The sequence below is a fragment of the Felis catus genome, chromosome B4 (assembly GCF_018350175.1).
Source record: "Felis catus isolate Fca126 chromosome B4, F.catus_Fca126_mat1.0, whole genome shotgun sequence".
In the NCBI taxonomy this organism is placed as follows: domain Eukaryota; kingdom Metazoa; phylum Chordata; class Mammalia; order Carnivora; family Felidae; genus Felis; species Felis catus.
In genome coordinates this window covers 32,446,358-32,466,671 of record NC_058374.1, presented here as the reverse complement: position 1 = coordinate 32,466,671, position 20,314 = coordinate 32,446,358, and the positions used below count along the sequence as shown (strand labels likewise).

General features: G+C 41.9%; 1 protein-coding gene across 6 annotated transcripts in view; it reads right to left on the bottom strand.

Annotated features, from left to right (window-relative positions):
- CCNY (cyclin Y) overlaps nucleotides 1-20,314 on the bottom strand; it is a 317,495-nt gene that overhangs the window by 216,900 nt on the left and 80,281 nt on the right. Inside the window, exon 1 of one of the 6 annotated variants that reach the window (XM_011283702.4) lies at nucleotides 16,308-16,639. The exons of the other annotated variants lie outside the window; for them this stretch is intronic. Coding sequence (XP_011282004.2) covers nucleotides 16,308-16,461 — 154 coding nt within the window. The 5' untranslated portion in view covers nucleotides 16,462-16,639. Of the gene's footprint in view, nucleotides 1-16,307; nucleotides 16,640-20,314 lie in introns of those variants that run through there. 6 annotated transcript variants of the gene reach the window in all.

The window sequence follows — 20,314 nt, the reverse complement described above, 5'->3', positions numbered from 1 at the left end:
CATTCTCCACAACAAACAGTGGAAAGGCTTCCTGTCTATATCTCCAACCTTGACCTTCACTACGCCATAGATGACTGGACACCTTTTGTCGGGGGTAGCCATCCTATTAAATAATCTGAGTGAACTCAATCCTTTCTCCTGGGGAATTAGAACACAGAGATTCTAGTCAGTCTTTTGTGGACCTAGAATTGAAGACATTGGGGTAGCCATTTGTACCATGTTCAAAGAAAGAAAGCTATTTTATAAAGAGAATAAAGATTTACAGAAAAATAAATATGAGACACAGAGAAAGATAAGATCAACTAAAACTGACCAGAGAATTTAAAAGCAAAATACTGAAAGAGATAGCTGCCTCAATTCCTATAAGCTATTCAAGTCCCAATTCCAAGTCCTTGTAAGACTCAGTTATGTTCTGCACCATGGCAGTTCATAAAATACGCTCATATACTTCCAATAACTCTTCCTTCCCCCATTTTCCACTCTAATCAGTTTTAGTGGACTTCTGTTGCAACCAAAAGAAACGTAATTAATGTTTGTGGTAAGTAGCCTCCAAGGGGCCCCTAAATTATCTCTAGGTTTTCACACTCTTATGTAATACCATCTCCTTGAGTATAGGTTGGATTTCAGAGACTTGAGCCTAACAAACAGCAATGATGGCATGTTACTTCCAAACTCAGGTTATAAAAATGCTGTAGCTTCCATCTTGGGGGTCTCTCATGCTCTCCCTCAGATCGCTTCCTCTGGAGACAGCCAGATACCATGTTGCTACCTGCCCTAAGGAAAGGCAAACATAGCAAGGAACTACTGACAACAACCAAAGAGCATCTGTTGCCATGAACATCCATTTGAGTAAGTTTAGAAGCAGATTCTCTCCTAGTTGAGCCTTGAGAGGACTATAGCCCCAGCCAACAGCTTGACTACAATCTCATGGAAGAACCTGAGTCAAAGGCTCCCAGCTAAACTATGCCTGAAGTCCTGACCCACAGAAACAGAAAAAATACTGTTGCTCTAAGCTGCTACATTTGGGGATAATTGGTTACACAGCTTAATAACTAACATAATTCTCTAAGACATAATTATCATTCAGGTTGTAAAAAAAAACAAAACAAAACAAAACAAAATTAAGATGGGTCAAGATTAACTTCTTCTTGGGAATATTTAACCTTGTTGTGGGAACTGTAGTGTTGAGTGAAAAGGCTCTAACTTTCCTGCCTCTTTTCCTCCCCCAGCCCAATCAGGGGACTTGCTCTCAGGCTGCAAACCACTATAAACTAGTTGTGTGATGCTGAAGAGCAATCCCTCTTAGCTCAGTTGCCTTATCTGTAAAATGAGGATCTCTATGGTACTTGACAGTATGAATGTTCTAGGACTCTATTTTCTCATACTCAACAAAAACAGCATATTGCTTTCATAGGTCTGAAAACCTCTATTCTGTCTTCCATGTTACAACTTTGAGTAATCCTTTTACAAAATCTAGAAGATATGCAAAATACACAAAACTGTTCTCCAATGCACATCCATCCATTATGAAATCTTTTAGAACAAATGTCCTCCTAATAAGCATAATCCATTATGTAAGATTTTTGGGTATTAAGCCACCAAAAAGTTCCACATTACTTACTGACTTCAGAATGAACTCATGTCCCAATGCATCCTGGATCTTTCAGAAACAGAGTTTCCATCTGCCTGTAGCACACTTCCTGTCTCTTCCCCACTCCCAACCCTCTTGTCATTGCCATAGGGCTGTCCTGGCAAAGCCTTCCCTGACCACATACCCTTATCACCCAGGGCAGAGGTAATCATTCTGGCCTCCCTTCTACCTCTGTACACTACAATCATTTATTTATAGATCTGTCTCCCTTAATAGATCATTAGGACCTTAAGGGCAAGGTCCAAGTTATATTGCTACTGCATTCCCAGCATCCAGCAGGGAACAGGGAACTTAGCACTTAGAGGAACCAATGTTTGTTGACCTACTTAAGAACTGAACCTTAAAATCCTATAGGGGGAGGGGGCAGTGGGCATCAAATTCTCACACTTCTTAAAAATGCCCCCACCACAGAGGGAATTCAATGGACCGACTAGAGTAATCTGACTACTGTAGTCGTGACTCTGAGCCTAGGCATTGCAGGTACCACTAATTTCCCCCTAACGTGTTGGAGAATAGGCATCTCTCAGCCAATACCTGCCTACTAAATTCCATTTTCTCTCCAACTTCTTCTCTGTGGTTGAAGAGAACACATTCTAGAATCACATCCACATAGAGGATTTACGACTTGCTAAAATGCTAGTTTAAAAGGAAAGGAACTCGCCCCCACTTCTCTGTTTGCCTAGTTCCTCCAGTATTAGCATTCTGCTTAATACGGTCTCTTTATCTGCAGCACGAATTCCAAACTAAAAACCTGTCACCACTTTTGAACTCTGGCTCAAAAAAAAAAAAAATTGTGATCAGTTTTCAGCCACAGCCACCATCAGCATTAACAGTTATTTTCAAATAAAAAATAGTTAACAAGACATGTATTCTAGACAGACTTCAGTGGAGTAAAAAAAGTGAAATGAAAGCCAAAACATCATTTACCAAGCATCTTATAATAATATTTAAATTAGATGAACTATTTACACGGTCTGAAACAAACAGTACAGCTAATTTAGATCTGAGTGATCACTCCCACCATGGGCTGGCTAAATTGAACCACCAAGCTGTACAAGGAGAAATGGCTCCATAAACTGGTAAGCTAAAGACACTCAAGAAAAGCATCAGTCTTTATTAAGAGAACAGGATTTCAATGCATCATAAACACCCCTTTATATACAATACCCTAATGATTAGCTAGTTAACTGTTCACCAAAAGAGATCCTGTAAGGGCACCTAACAAGCAGCACTTTTGTTCCTCTTGTTCCAATGCTTTTATATGCTTAAAATGAAAATATCTTAAATACTCTATAATCATAATTTTCTGTTTCAGAATTATATCCCTGGTCCCCACAAACTGCTAAAAGCCGTTATGTGGTACAAAATATGTTTTGTCATATTTTCATTTTGTGCAAACAGGCTTTGTATATAATTTGCATCTGAAAAGCAGGTGAAAGAGCTCAAGAATACATTTAGCTTGGGTAAGGCTAGACCTTCCCTGAGAGACCTTATTTCATGGAAACAGGCATATACTGGGGTTGGTTAAGCTTTAGATTCACCGTAAAAATAATACTTAATGTCACTTTGGAGAATACAGAAAAAATAAAGAGAAATAACCAAGGTCTAACTATTTCTTCATGGCTTAGCTTGATCAGATGAGTTTATCTTCCACGTCCCTTCCAGATGTGCCTTATAAACAAAGTAAGGCTCCTTCTTATGACTCCAAAAATGCTACTAATCATTCTGCAAACACTGACAGCCCCAGAAATAGTCACAGCACTGAACACTTGGTCTTCCCATCTTTCTACCAGGAGCCTTTTCAATCCTGTAGTAATGGCTCAGGCAACCCTGTTTCCCTCTGTGCTCTGTAACAAGGGTGCTGAAAACCACCTCTCTAATGAATAGCTGCATTCTATAATGATAACGTTTCCTAACAATGTGTGCTACATGGGCTCAGAAGAGGTTGATTATACATTTTCAAACCTCAGGCTTTTGGAAAATATCTTCAAGTTCAAGAATCATTTCCATTTGTATCTTTATACTTTTACATCTAAGGGACTGACATTTTTGGCTCAAATATTTTTAGAGAAAACAATTGTCAGGAATACAACACCACCACATTTCTTGGAGCATTCTTCATCTAGACAAACTATAAATCAAGACTTAAATTTTTAACCTCTATTTCAAGAAACCAATGCCACCACGTCCTTATTCCAGCAGAAGTGTCCTCAGGTAAAGAAACTGACTCTTGAAATCAAATAAATAGGTACCTCCTTAAAATTTTTTTCCCTAAATGTGTAACAGTGCCACACAGATGCAACAAGGGTTTCCCCACTCCACCCCAAAGGTTTCTACTAAGATGTTCTTGAATGTCAGACCCAAGAATCAAACATCCTGTGTTCACTGCCTGCCCCTGGAGGCCAGGTTATCAAGCTGTGGTTGATGAAATTTCAAAAGATCCATAAAATACTAAATTGCACTGAGCATTGTCAAACCAAGCCAAAGCTACTGTCAGAAAACATAGACCAGAGAATTACAGACTATACAAGACATTCCATTTTTATATTCTTTATCAGAATAGACTCTCAAAAGGAAAACCCACTGTGAGTACTATAAAATATGAAAAACCCACACACAGCACTAGCCGATTTTAAAATTGAAGTAAAAAATAAAACTGTTGGCTAAAAGAAGAAAAACTTACCGTACCTTTCAGTATATTAAAAACAAGAAAGAAAGAAAGAAAGAAAGAAAGAAAGAAAGAAAGAAAGAAAGAAAGAAAGAAAGAGAAAAAGTAAAAGAAAAAGGAAAAAAGAAAAAGAAAAAGAGAAAGGAAAAGGAAAGGAAAAGGAAAGGAAAAGGAAAAGGAAAAGGAAAAGGAAAAGGAAAGAAAAGAAAAGAAAAGAAAAGAAAAGAGAAAGAAAAGAAAAGAAAAGAAAAGAAAAGAAAAGAAAAGAAAAGAAAAGAAAAGAAAAGAAAAAGAGAGAAGCTGTAAGGGAAGAAGATTAAGTGATTTTTGAATTTGAGTAAATAAATTACACAACTCCCTGGTGCACACCATCCATTGTCAGAAATGCAGGCAATGTCTATTCTGTCAATAATACCATTAGAAGCACCATCTTAGAATACGATGCTAATTCTAAAGAGTTCAAATGAACAATGCAACGCTGTGCAAAACTGGTAGAGGAGGGGCAGGGCATCATTCACATCAAGTCTGAAGTTAATGGCACTCCCTGGAGCAGTGCAGCCTAGAGTCTATAAAGTTCTACCCCAGGCCTTGAATGTGTGAAAGTGACCAAGATAGCCAAACCACTAGGAAGTTACTCTACTGTTTATTTTTCACCTTGAATCCTAGAGCCTGTAACTCATTGGTCCTCAAGAGAAGTAGAGGGAGAGTCGCTCCTTGGGGAAATTGTATTTGGCAATGTATGGAGACATTTCTGGTGTCATGACTGAGAGTGGGGGTACTCTACCAGCATCTAGTGGGTAGAGGCAAGGATGCTGCTAAACATCCTACAATGGACAGGGCAGCCCCCAACAACAACAACAAATATCCCACCCAAAATGTCAATAATGCCAAGGCTGAGAAACCCTGGTATCGCTTCATTAAGAACTCCTGCTTTACTGAAAAAGTCCCTGAATTTTACACTAAGAAGCTAGGCTCAGTAAATACACTTTCACATGTGAATGTGGCTAAACAAGACAAAAACCCATATGAACATTACTTTGAGAAATAAAAAACTAAAAAGTACATTGTCAATTTATACTGTTATTCTCTACTAAATATCAATATTATAGTTTGACACGTTTCAGTGTTAATTACAGCCAGATACAGATAGCAAGGAAAAAAGCACTCATTTGATACCATGAAGTATCAACCTTCCATGTCCAAAGTGAATATACAGATCCAGTCTGAGGACACAGGAGACTAAGGGGCAAGGACAAGGCTGCATTAAGCCATGCCTAGTGGAGGTAAGTGGCTTCCATCTAGCAGAATACTGTACACACTCACCTACAGACATGAGCCCTTTGCACTTAGATTTTCACTTCAGCCAAACACTCCTTCCCACAATCCCCTTCATTCTTTCCTTCTAGTCCTGTCACAATGTTGTCTTATAAATACCCAGGCACAAGAACAAATTTCATTTTCAAAAAATTCAACAAATGTTCCTCTCAATATGTACTAGTTAAATGAGAGAAGACAATTTTATCTGGATATCCAGTCTCCTGGTTTCAACGTTTATTTATTTTTGGGACAGAGAGAGACAGAGCATGAACAGGGGAGGAGCAGAGAGAGAGGGAGACACAGAATGGGAAACAGGCTCCAGGCTCTGAGCCATCAGCCCAGAGCCCGACGCGGGGCTCGAACTCACGACCGCGAGATCATGACCTGGCTGAAGTCGGACGCTTAACCGACTGCGCCACCCAGGCACCCCTTAGTCTCCTGGTTTCATGTCAGAAGTCCACAGGGCCTCTCCCAGGAGACCATCTCCATCAACTCAGAAAATCACTGTCACGCTTGCTGTCCATCCCAAATTGGTCTCAAGGATGCAGAGGCACCCAAACATCACCAATTATAAAAGCAACCATTCCACTTCTGATGCCTATTTCTCACCTCTCAGGGCCTGGCCTGGCTGTTACAATGCATGCTGCCTTGCATTTGGGTCCTCCCTGACTTATCCCACCTTAACCATTCTGCCACAGCTCCTCCTCACCTCCTCTGTTCATACACTTGACCTCCAACACCCAGAGGCTGCCAACAGCTTCATAACCTGAGCTATAAAGTAACCCTCCTACTGCAGAAGAGAACCCTACAACAGCCCAGTGTACACAGAGAGCATGCATGGTGCTTAAGATATGTGGCCTGTCAGAAACAACCATCTTCTACAGAAGCAAATGGTTTACAAAGCAAGAATATATTCCCTACCCCTTAAATTTATCCCTGAGTGGTTAATACTTCTGAATATCAGCTTTGCTAGGCTTTACTTCCTACAAAATACAAGAAATGGAAAAATCAGACATTAGATTTACTTTACAGAAAAGAGTCAAATATATGCCAAAAATAAAGTGAATAACAACTTGTATCTCTTCAGTAACATCAACTCTAGCTCTCAGAAGAAAGAAGGCGATCTCTAATGCTATATAAACCCTGTTAACCAATGCTTTCAAGTAAAACTACACATTAAAGTAACAGCACGCTTACACACAACTGGAGAGAAAAAAGGCTGTGGAAAAATAAAATTACCCATATAAACTGAAAAAAGTAATACTCACTGTAAATGAAGTAATCCTTGATGAATTTGTGAGTTTGAAATTTTTGAAACTAAATTAAACAAAGCATCATGATTTCATCTAAAACCTAGACTTTTAAGCAACTATACAAAGTCTGCATCCATACCTAAAACCAAGAGACAGCTTAAAGGATAATTATGATTATACTTAATGGAATAGCTGTAATCAATTAATATTCTATAAGAATATAGAGTCATAATGGACAGAATACTGAATTTAGAGTGAAATCTTTTCTTGAGAGGCAAAGAACGGACCTCTTAACCCATCTATCCATGCACTAATTCCTCTATTGGTAAATGTGCAGAGTGAGACATGGAGTTTACCAAATATAATCAAAATATTTTTAATAACTTCTTTTCCCTTTCTGCCCACCAAGAACAGAAGCATCCATCCAAAGGAAAGAATTTGTTTATAAAATGTTTTAAACACTACATTTACAGTTTTGCAACACAAAGCTATATTACACATGAACTCCCATGCAGGGTATTTCCTGTTCTTCCTCCTTAAAGCCAGAAGGTCTATAATCAGAGGTATCCAAAATAGAAGTGACTTGCATTTCATTGTCCAACTAAGATTTCTGCAAGGCTCAAAAAGCAAACTGGCAAGGATGCAATTGCAATTGCTAACAATTATCTTTACTATACCTAGCTGTATTTTTCTCAGTGCCAAAAGCCAATTGACATGTCTACAGATGCTAGTACATTTCCACTGAGCATGGCACTTACAACTATCATACCCAATGAAGCCCCCCTATACATCCCCAGTAGGGAATAAAGCGTACAAAATAATGACCCAGGAATTAAAATTCATGTACTAAGTAATGCAGCTACAAAGTAATGAAGCCAGGTTACAGTAATTTTTTATCAAGGTAGTATGACCATGGAAAACTAGACACTTAGCCTAGAAATATTACCATCACCAAACATTTTAGAACTTCCTTTTTAGAACCGCCTTTCAGTCCAATTTTTCAACCATATTAAAAAACAAATCAAAAATAAAATTTTCTTTACAAAGTCAAAACTAATGTATAAAATGTCAATATTCTGGGGCGCCTGGGTGGCTCAGTTGGTTAAGCATCCAACTTCGGCTCAGGTCATGATCTCGCGGTTTGTGAGCTCAAGCCTCACGTCAGGCTCTGTGCTGACAGCTCGGAGCCTGGAGCCTGCTTCAGATTCGCTGTCTCCCTCTCTCTCTGCCCCTCCCCCGCTTGTGCTCTACCTCTGTCTCTCAAAAATGAATACATGTAAAAAAAAAATGTCAATATTCTGACAAAGATGAAGAAAAAAAGATCTCAAGGTTTTCCAATCCAGTTTTTAAAAACTTGGTGCACCTGGATGGCTCAGTTGATTAAGCATCCAACTCTTGATTTCAGTTCAGGTCATGATCTCACAGTTCATAAGCTCAAGCCCTACATCGGGCTCCACACTCTCAGTGTGGATTCTCTCTCCCTCTCTCTCTCTGCCCCTCCCCCACATTCTCTCCCTCTCTCTCTCAAAATAAACATGTTAAAAAATAATAAAATTAAAAAAAATTTTTTAAATAAAATAAAAACAACCTTCACAGCAAGGCAACAGAGATGTCCAGAGTGTAGTAGTTTGTAGCTAACCAACTCCTGAGGTGATCTCTTCTCTCAGATTCACTGAAAGACTTTCCAGGCAAAATCTTACTGATTTGAAATTATCTGTCAGATGACAACAATCGATTGGAGCTTTGGAACACCCCTTTCCTCCAAGTAGCAGATAGTGAAAAGAGCCCCTAGAAGTAAAGGAAGAGAGCCAGAGGAAACAGCTACAAGCAGCTGAGAGAAGGAAGGGAGAAATGGGTTAGAGATCTGAGCTCTCTGCAATCGTGGATCTAGGTAGCCTCCTTCTACAAAGAAATGGGCACAAACAGCCCCCAATAACTTGTTTCAGGCTGACTGAGCTCATTTTTCAGCCCATCAGTTCTCCTTTATATTTTTTTTTTGTTTATTTATTTTTGAGAGAGAGAGAGACAGATCACAAATGGGGGTGAGGCAGAGAAAGAGGGAGAGACACAGAATCCCAAGCAGGCTCCAGGCTCTGAGCTGTCAGCACAGAGCCCAATGTGAGGCTCAAACTAATGAACCCCAAGATCATAACCTGAGATGAAGCTGGAAACTTAACCAACTGAACCACGCAGGCACCCCAAGTAGTATTTTAATATAATAAATTTATGCACATGTGCACCTTAAAAGTTTCTCTGAAGAATAAAAACAAAACAAAACAAAACAAAAACCTGGCTTCAGCCTCCATCTAAGGGTACATACTAACATCAGTAGGAACGTCGCTCCCATGGCACAGTCAGCAGACTGCCTGGGTGGACTCTATTATTCCCAGGAGTCCCACTGCTCATTGCATGCCATCACAGTATGACTTTGGAGAGGTGGCAACCCAGAAGGACAATAAATGTTAGAAAGAGTAATATTTCTATTCCAAATTCTACTGCCAGCAAGATTCCCATTCAAAGGTTATACAGCTGTGTATAACCTCATCCTACCCAGCTCTAAAATTCCAGTTATCTTTCTGGCACTACCTTATGAACACTGACTGCATTGATGTCTTTATTAGGATGAGCCCCTCAGGCTTCTAGCCTCTCTGGTTATGGAAAGTTCAAACACACTTTGTTGTATATCTTGGAACACATTTAATATTTAATGCAAGAAAATCAACATAAGTACTATGTTCAATGACACACATCCATCTAGTACTTTTTGGTTTATTAAGCATTTCAGCTTCATTTTGATTCTCATTTTAGGTACCTCAGGGCATAAAGCAAGACAGTACTCTTAGACACATTCTTTTTAAGCAAAAAGGAAAGTGAGGCCCAGCAGGACAGAGGTCCCCCGGGAAAGGCAGAGCCATGTCTGAAACACAGGTCTCCTGATTATTCAGCTCCTGCTCTCATGCGCTCCACCACACTTCACAGAGCTAAAGGCACATCCCATAAACCACCTGGGAAGACCCTGTCCTGGATTTATCCTTCTTGAGCCCTGATTCATTCTTCAGGAAAGGTAGGATAGAATAATGTTGAGAGTCTCAGAGTACAGAGAAGAAACAATCTCCTGACCAAGAATCCCAGCAACGAACTACTCAACATTTCAAGATGATGCAAAATGCTGCAGGGAAAATGAACTCTTTCCCTCCTTCCAGCCATACGCTGAAAATCTGAAAATGATACTGAACACATGATATCAACTGCTATTGCCATGGACTGAGCCTGGCTGCCTATATGTTGACTCATGAAAGGATTTGTACTCTGAAGTATGACAAGCATGATACCATCAACAGCACTCTCGTGAAAAATACCAAATGCTGCTTCCTTAAAGTAAACTAAATATGACACACTTGGAGCTAAATCTCTGACCCTGTGTGACTAAAACAGAATTTCAAAGCCACTCACAGGTCCTGCATCTTATTATTTTTTTCCTTTTGGTTCTGCTCTTTCCTAGATACCAACAAAATTTAATCTTTGTGTTGGTTTCATCCAACCAGAAATGTGAAAGTTATTTGTCTCCTTAAGATAACAGAGACAATCAGCTTTGTAGAAAAGGGTGAGAAAATTTACCATTCAACAAAATCATTTAATCTTTTACTCCTCTCAAAAAGCAGGCAGAAAAGTAAAAATCCTAATCACAAAGTATTGTCAACCCAAAGAATACAGACAATGAACGAATGGCTTAAAGCAGGCATGGGCTAGGCATGGGAAGAGGGGGGCCAGATTTTAGACCCAGGTCACTCCCTACTTAGCTGTCACAGGGCAGTTGAGAGGTGGAGCTTTAGCAAGTGACAGCAGACTGAATCCCAACTCTGCCATTAACTAGCTATGAAAACTTGAGCAAATTTCTTAACCTGTGAGTCTCAATTTCCTCTTCTGTAAAATAGAGAGAAAGATATAAAGATTTTTAAAAATACAGATCAAGTAATCAGCACAGCACTTGGCCCAAAGTTAACACATAGTAAATTCTACTGCCCTTGTCCATGATTGGCATAACCTGGGCAAGAGACAGCACCTCTCCAAATTTCAGTTTCCTTATCTGTAAAATGAGGGTGGGCAGCAATGACTCCATGATTCTAAAATAGAGAGGAAAATAAGTGTAGTAGAGGTCATGGAATCATCATAGTGCTTTGGAGAACAGCACTCTCAGCAAACCTTTAAAGTGTACCTCTCCACATTGCCTAATATGCATCAGGCCATGCTTGATCAGGGTGTCTTCCCAAGTCTTACAAGCAGTGCAGCTAATAAATCTTAGCCTGGAATGAAAGTCCAGTATAGTTTTGCTAATCAGGCTGGAAATGGTAAGTGGGTCTGAGACACAAGAAAAATGAAGCCAAAGAGATGAGGCTGCAGATATCCAAAAAAAAAAAAAAAAAAACCAAGAACAATAATTTATGCTAATACTATAACAGGTGCTTAGATCTTAAATTGCTCTTTTGTCTCCCCACCCTTGTAACAGTGAGAGCACTTTTTCCAGTCATCTTTCCCATACCGAGGATGAGCCCCTTAGGCTTCTAGCTTCTCTGACTATGGGAAGTGAAAACATCATTTGCTGTATATCCTAGAATACAGTTCATGTTTAATAAAGAAAATCACCATGAGTGGCTATGTTCATAATTGCATATGTTCATGTAGTACTTTTTGGTTTATTATGCATTTTGGCCTCATGTTGATCTTTAAGGATGGAAAGCCACCGCTAAAGCCATTCATATGAAGAGATAAGGAAAAAAAAGATTAAATATATCACATTGTTAAGCAGACTTCCATTAGCCATAGTTTATTTCAGTTTAGGTTTTTTTTTTCTTTTGTTATGCTTTCTTTGTTATGTTTTCTTTCTTTTCTTTTCTTTTCTTTTTTAAGTTTACTTATTTTGAGAGAGAAAGAGGCAGAGAGAGAAAGAAAATCCCAAGCAGGCTCCACACCATCAGTGCAGAGCCCGATGCAGGGCTCAAACTCCTGGAACCGTGAGATCATGAACTGAGATGAAATCAAGAGTTGGACGCTTAACCGACTGAGCCACCCAGATGCCCCACTTTAAAACCTTTCTTAAGTTTCATTTTCAGGATTTTGCCGTACCTGCTACCTCTCAGGTCAAAACACAAACAAAACCAAAAAGTTTCATATCCACTCTACTTTCATTATTACAAGTCTTGTCATTCTCTATTTCCCTCCTATGCTTCTCATGCAATAAATACTCAAGATGATACTCTGACTCCGATGTCTTGAAGTTGCTGGCTTCACTCATTCATTCAAACAAAGAGTGTCTTCAGGGCAGCAGGCACTTGGGTTACATCAGTGAACAAAATGAAAATCTTCTAGTAAAACTTAAATACTAACAGACAGAAATAGTTGTTGTTATGACATATGTATATAAATATTTATAATGCACATTATAGGTGATATGGAAGAAAAACAGTAATTCAGAGAATGTGTACCAGGATTGCTGATGGGGTAACAGGAGAGATGTTAAATGCAGGCCCATCAGGAAGGCTTCACTGAAAAGGTGAGGCTTGAACCAAGACTGAAGGCAGTTGAGAGAGTTAGCCAAGAAGAAACACAGAGAAAAACATTCCAGGCAGAGGGACAGAGCAAAGGCCCTGGGGTGAGAACATGTCAGGTTTATTCAAAAACCAGCACTGAAGGAGGCCCATGTGGCTTGTGTGAGCTAGCAAGTGAGCCAGGAAGGCAGGAAGATCACACACGGCCTTGAAGTCTATTATAACGACTCCATGGTAAAAGTCCATTGTAAAGTTATTTGATGTGGAATAAGGAATCGCTCAGTTTTTGAACAAAGGAGTCACATGCTAGTTTTTTTGTTTGTTTGTTTGTTTTTAAAGGATCTCACCATGGCTGCTGTGTTGAGAACAGACTGTAGTGGGCAAGGGTAGAAGCAGGGAGACCAGTTAGGTGGCTTAGCTCAGAAGAGCAGCAGGAGAGGTTTTGAAAGCAGTTAGATTCTGGATATATTTTGAAGGTTGAGGGCCATTCTTTCCTAACAGATTAGATAAGATACAGAATAATAGAGAAATTGGCTTGTCAAAGAAGACAACTGATCTACAAAGGATGAAACTGCTAGCAATCATTTTGAGGCAAAACCCTAAATTGACACTTTGGTACAGATGTTACAGGCATCCTGTTCTACTTTCCTCGGTCTCATCAAATCTCAAATTCTCTTTAAATCCACCCCTCTTTCTCTCCTCCCACAGAAATAATCTAATTAGAGAAGGGCACTCTACTGCAGATAGATGATATTTCCTCTGAGAAACTGTGGCTGTGACTGCAAAGACAGACACCCTGCCCCAGGCTATCTAAGCAACAATGGAAAGTTTCCATGTGTCATGTACTGGCTGTATGACTTTGGGCAAGTCATTTCTCCTCTCTCTGCCTCATTCTTTTGTCTTAAAGTTAATACTATCCACAGGGTTATTGTGAGTATTAAAAGAATGAATAGATATCAAGCAGTTAGAGCAGCATCTGACACAGAGTACACAATATATAAGGAGTGCAATTATTACTGTCACTGTCATTAAGTCTTTCTGTTATTTCTCAGTCTCAGAATAATTTTATGAGAAATAATATCTACAGAGTTGATGAGTCTAATATGTATTATTCCAAAAACATGAATAATCTAACACTAAGGTACTGAGTACAGGGCAAGTTGCTGGTAGGTGTCATAGAAGCCTAACTGCCCTAACTCAGTCACTAAAACAGTACAGGACAATTATTACCCATTGTGTGTTTTAGGCAAGGAAAACATGGATTCATACCTCATGTCTCTGTGATTTTAAGAAGCTGACCTATCACAGAAGCCCCATGAACTTCTCTGAACTTTTCAACTCTAGTTGTCTGAGATGTCTTAAGGGATATAAAGATGATATCTAAGCACTTCAGCTTTTGTTACATACCAGAATCAAGAATGTTTCAGCTGTGGTTTTAAAGTGTTCACTAATCATCTAGCAATATAATTCAGAACTTAAAATCTGTATCTATTTCTATATGCTACTTAACTTAAATCTGTTCTCTTCTCCCAGCTTCTGATACTGAATGAGTATCTATGGAAAATGCCACCGAACAACAGGTAACACTTTCAAGACTTAACCAGCCTGGGATTCTCAATCCTACCTGCATCTTAGAATTACCTGGAGAGCTTTAAACATATTAATGCCAACGCCCACGCCTAGATCTCTGGTGTAATTGAAACCAACATTGAGAACTATGGATAGGCAAATCCTATAAGTATTACTTATTGAACGGGAGAGACAAAGAGAGTATTGTTTAAATAGTGAATTAGTATATCTGGATTTAAACTAGCATCATCCGGGGTGAGTTCTGGGATGGGAAGAAACTACTAACCTAGATTAGAAATCTTCTTAAACTGCCCCAGAGTCTCTTACACTATCCTGAACTTCCAAAACAAGAGGTGGTAATCTTCCATATGTTTTCTCAAAAATGACTTGATGACCAAAACTTAGTTTTCTTGCAAATGAAAGAACACACAATACTATTCTATTTTCCTTTGGCAAAATCCTTCCAAGACTTAGTGCCAAATAAATGGTTATAATTACTATTTTTCTCCATTTCCTTATTATAGTCAATAATAGTATATAGCTTGCCTTTAAGAAGTATGAATCTTCCTTTCATCTCTATTTTTTAATTCATTATCTAAAACATAAAGCCTCTTCTCAGTAATAGTGCATAACATGGAGAAATTATTTCCAAATGTTTTTGCCTGTCAGCATTGTATAAGACTGGGTAATAGCTTTCTATAATAAACTCATTCATTCATTCACTCCTTTAAAATACAATACTTAATAAATCTTTACTACACACTAGAAATGACATTTCTTTCAGCTACTTAGATCATACCAGTGATCAAGACAGACCAGACCTGAATATTCTTTTAGATGCCTTTAAATGCATAAAATTAAAGTAGAACTATAGGGCAAAGACATCTGAATAATAGGTTAAGATAATGGAAATCTAATGTAACTACACTACAAATACCATATGGAACCCTAATTTACTAAATGTCTACTATAAACCAGATGTTATATTAGTCCCTTTAATATATGGTATTCATTTAATAAAACTGCTGTCCAGTAGAGATGACATTACTATTTAGAAGAAATTAAAAGAGGCTAAACAGTGAGAAAATTCTTTCTTTTAGCAGTTTAAATTTGGCTTTCCACATTAGAGGAAATTCTACATCCCAAAGCTGTCAAGAATGACTTGTGACAAAGTTGTGTCAATTCATTTCAACAAAAAAATTTTTCATCTTAGTTCAGCTACATCAACTGTGAGATTTGGGGGCTTAAAAAAAAGAAATAATCACATTGTCATAAGAATATGTTACCAATTTCACATTTTTTAAAGTTTTTTATGTAAACTGTGTTTCAAGCATAATGCATAAACTACCTATCCATAGATATTAAGCCACGCAGCTTAAGGATAACTTAGTATTAACAAATATACTGAGACCAATAAAATACATAAACATTACTAGGTACAGTGATGAATCCTTTAACTTCTTTTACAAACACTAGTCCAAACCAAACGTCACTCAGCTCAATCAGAAATCTATAGGACTGTAATTCCACCCCAAGGAAAAACTGGGTGACAACCCAAAGCTGTCTCCAAACCATTCTAATAATAATCTAGTTTTGTTTTTTGTGTTTTTTTAATTATTCGTGTGAAGCTATCCAATCCTACACGACCCCCCCCCCAAAAAAAATCCTTTTTTTTTTTTTTTTTTAAGTTTTTAACGGAAATAGGGAACTGCCAATTGGGGTCAATTTATAAGTTTCCGGGGAAAGCTGATACATGCCAACCCTGTTAATTAACTCTAGGTAGAGACTGATTCCAAAATGGGATTCACTCCTTCCTCATTTACACCAAGGATCATCCATTCCCTTCGCCTTTTAAAGGACAAACGAGCTCACTCTGATCGTGCACAACTTGGCTTGTAGCTACGTTCAGACAGTGCCTGGAACGTAGGCTTTCGGGCCGCCCCCGCCCCAGAACTGGCCGCTCAAGTCTGGACGAGGGCCAGCTCCTGTCACCTCGCGACCTGCGCCCCTCTGCCCCCACGGTACTCCCGAGCCGCCCGCCGGCAAAGTTTCCCCGCCGCTCACTCGGGGGTACATCCGAGGGGGCCACTCGGGGTCGGGAGGACCCCGAGCTCCCGGGTTACGGAGACGAAGACATCGTCCTGCCCTGGTTACAGAAGCAGGCTGAGAAAGCAAAAGCAGCCTCGGCCATACAGACGCCCGGTTGTGCAGGCAGAGCACCGCGGATGCAGGCGGGGTGCGGGGACGTCAGAAGGGGGCTCAGCGAGGTCCCCGCCCCGCCACCCGGACTCGCCCGCACTCACCGTCGATGTTCTCCCGGTCGCTTATGTGCTGCAGGTTGCAGCCCGTGTCCTCGCGGCTCAGGTCCGTGTCGGGCCGATAGGACTCCAGTCGGGAGTGGGCATTCCTCCGGAGCTTGGGGCTGGACGACACGCAGCACGAGGTAGTGTTCCCCATCTTCGGTGGCCCCCCGACTCCTGCTGCTCTCGCCTTCCTCCCCGTCCCCGGGCGCGGGGCGCGGGCGGCGGGGGCGTGAAGGGGAGGCCCGCCCGCCCGCCGCCGCGGGAGGGGGCGGAAGCCGCGGCCGGCCCCCGGGTCAGCAGCAGCGGCGGCGGCGGCGGGGCCTCGCCATGGGCGGTGGCGGCGGCGGCGACGAGCGGGCGGCGGCCCCGGCTCCCCAGGCTCTCCCTCGGCCTTCGCGCGCGCCCGCCCTGGCCCGGCGGGCCTGTCTGCGGCGGAGGAGCGCTCGGGTCCGCGCGACTGCGGCCGCCGAGCCTAGCTCACCCCGCCGCGGCCATGGCGGGCGGCGCCGCGCAGGCCGCCTCCCCCCTGCGCTTCCCGGTCGGCCCCCGGGTCCCCGGCGGCGGCGCTGGCCTCCGCAAGAGGTTCCGGTTCAAGCGGGGGAGACGCGTGTCCGCGCGGGGCGGAAGAGCTGGCGGGCGGACGTGGGCACGGCCCTCAAGCCCCGCGCAGCGAGGCGCGGTGCTGCCCGCGAGGATGCTCGGGCGCCCTCCCCCGCCGCAGCCCCCGCCCCGCCCCGTCGCCGCCTCTTCCCTCTGCCCTGGAAGCAGATCGGCGGCCGAAGAGGGAGGTCCCGTGCCGGCGCGGCCGCGCGCGAATGTGGGGTCGGGACCTGGGGCCGCGCCTCACGCAGGCAGGCGTGAGGAGCCGCAGTCCACGCCGTTGGAAGCTTAGCGCCTGGGTGTCCTTACCCTCCCGGTCTCCGCGTCCTCCACCTCCCTCGGGCCTAACACTGGGACGAGAGGTGTGTGTGGCGGGCCTGCGCCGCCCTGGGCCCGGCCGGGTCCCGGTAGTCCGCAAAGGGGCCGGAGCGAGCGGGGGCGCAGACAAGGAGCCGGAGGGGAGGGCGGGGGGCACGGGGTGGAGGAGGGCTGGGGTCGCGGCCGCCGCCCTGGGGTGATGGAGCCTGCGTGGCTCACACCCGGCAGGGGGCGGGGGGGGGGCAGGGGGAAAGCTTGCTTGCTTTCTTTCTTGCTTTCTTTCTTTTTCTTCTCTTAAGCATTAAAAAGGAAACTGGATGTTGATTTGGGACTTCTCACTTGTTGATGTTTGCCAGGATTTAGTGGCCTTGTATTAAGCGGTGAAATGATTCTTGGGGCCCCCTGGGTTACATTAATGTTGAATTAGCTGTAGAGTGCTTTGAGTTTCTAGGAAGTTAATGTGAAGTAGAGACAGATAACTTAACACCAGTTATCTTTCTTTACTTTTGAATGCTGTCGGGTTGTGTCCTGCCGCGACCAGTCTGACCTGAGGCATGTTAGAGTGCCTGGCTCACAGCAGAAGTTCAGGAAATCGAGGGCTCCATTCCCTCCCGACACCCCAGAAAGACCTTCTTGCCTCAAGAGCATAAGGTGGCAGAAATAAGCTCCCCACTCTTTTTCCAAGTAGTCAATGAAGAAGGCACGAGGAGACTCAGGGAAAAAATGGTTTTGAGCACAGAAAAATCTGGCACAACCTTCTTAATTTTATATATGAGGGAACTGAAGTCGCGAAAGATTAAGTGACTTGATTTGCTCCACGTCTCAGTACTAGTTAGTGACAGTTGCAAGTACTAAAAGGGAAGGAAAAGAGTAAGGGAACTAACGCTTATGTAGCGTCAGCAACGTGTTATCCAGTTAATGCTCTGAACTGGATTAATGCCATTTGTTGGGATCAGTAGCAGATGTCCTTGGAAAATAAATGGCATCAAAGTGCTGATGCTGACAGGATGAGAAAGGAACTGTAAAGGGAAGTTCCAATGAACTGCAGCCCTGAAAAGGTGGGTAAAGAGCAACAAGATACAATAATGCTCTTTATTAAAGCAGTTCTGACCGTCTTGCTTCCCAGGAAAGTTTGGGACGTAACTGCAAGTCAGTGAATGCGTATATTCACATTTTCAAGGCCACAGTGTGTGGGTAAGATGGATGAAAATTGGGACAGGGGTTACCATATTGTCTGCTCTGATTGCTGTTTTATAATTTGGACATTATAAGCACCCAAATACTGAACCATATGTGTATGGCATATCCACTCATGCATATTAAATACTTTTCATTTAATTGCAGAATTTTTAGTATTTATATTAATGATATGGCTTGAAGGGGTTAATAGGAGAGACAGAGTGCCATCTGCAAGCTTACTGTGCTGGCAGGTCATTCGGGGGTGTTAACTGAAAAGAGCCTCTGGAGGTGAGGGAAGACAGGACTAGGGGTAGAGATAGCCACAGATTTTTGGCCAAAGGATGGACAGCCACTGGTCAGCAGAGGTTTTTTGGTTCCCCACCTTCCCCATCCCCTCTTTGACATTCCTGCTATGTTCCCTTTAGGAGTGCACCTGTTGGGCTTATTCAAAAGTGTGACTTTTGGTCAACAACAGGCCCAGACCTAGTGCTAAATCCTCACCAGTGATTTACCTGAGTGCCACGCCCCCTGCCCCTCCCAACACACACATACCTCAACACAAACATACCTCCTCCACAGAGAGCTACCTCCTCTTTGACACACAATGAGACTTTAGAAGAGGTTGCAGAAGCAAGGTGATACCAAGATCATAATGAAATGTGTCATTTGTTGAACATCTGTTAGAAGCCATGCTCTGTACTGTTTTTTTTTACATCCTCAGCCTATGCTGTTTCCCACATTTTACAAATCAAGACACTTTCTGATAATTAAACCCAAGATCAGACTACTGAGAAAAGGTGTAATCAGATTTGAACCTTGGTTCTTACTGTGAAGTCTATAAGGTCCCCTCTCAGTTGTATCCACCCCAACACCTCCTGCCCCCACCAGTAGGTATCACTGAGCAGGAAGGGAGGAGAGAAGCAGGTTAGAATAATGAGAGAAGAAATCTGCAAAGCTTTGGAGTGAAAAAGAGATTCTAGTGTTGCTTCTTCCCTTTTCTATTCTTTTTGAAGGAAGCTGGCAGTGACTGCTTAGGACTAGCTCTAGACTTGAAGAAGAGAGGGGAGCCTTATTTCTGTGGGCACCGCCCTTCTGACCAGAGTAAGTAGACACACAAGAAAGTTGAAGAGAAGCAAGAGAAGCATATGCAGAAATAACATGTGCAGTTAGCCACAGCATCTTTGACATTGTGCCACGTGGGAATCTAAATGCAAGAACACTTCCTCAGTAGGGTAAATCTAGCCCAGGATTGGGCCAGAGGGAGAGACAAAAGATGAGCACTGCAAGCCAAAACCCCTGTCCTCAACTCAGTCAGTTTTGAGAAAATATCAACCTGCATCTACTCATAACCCACACCCTGCTCTTTAGGCAAAAACAATCATTTGGGCATTTTTCTTTCCTTCGGCTTTCGCTACGATGACTATTTAAGATTGTGGTCATTGTGAAGAGTTAAATATGGAACTTGGGTGAACCAGCTAAGTCAGTGCTCTTAAATTTTTTTTTTAGGAGTAGTAGCTTTTTTTGAACAAAATTTTCAATGGAACCACAGTATTTAAAACATGATTGGTATTAGTATTAATCTATAAAATCTACTTATAAAAAACTACTGAGAATAAGCTACTTTAATTGAATCAGATCTTCAGTCACACTTCTATCCATGAAATATGGATCAGTCACTTGCACAATGCCCTGAATCACCTCCTAGAATGCAGAAAACACTGAGCCAAGTTAACCCAGGACCTGGACTTTTGGTCAAAAGAAGAAAAATGGGTAGAGTCTTGGGGGGAAAAAAACTTCTCAGAGTATATCTGCCCTTTCCTTATCACTTGGTAACCAGGTTTCTGTGTTAGTTACTCAACATTTGTGAGGCAGTTATGAAAAAACCAAGACCCTTTGTGGTACCACCAATG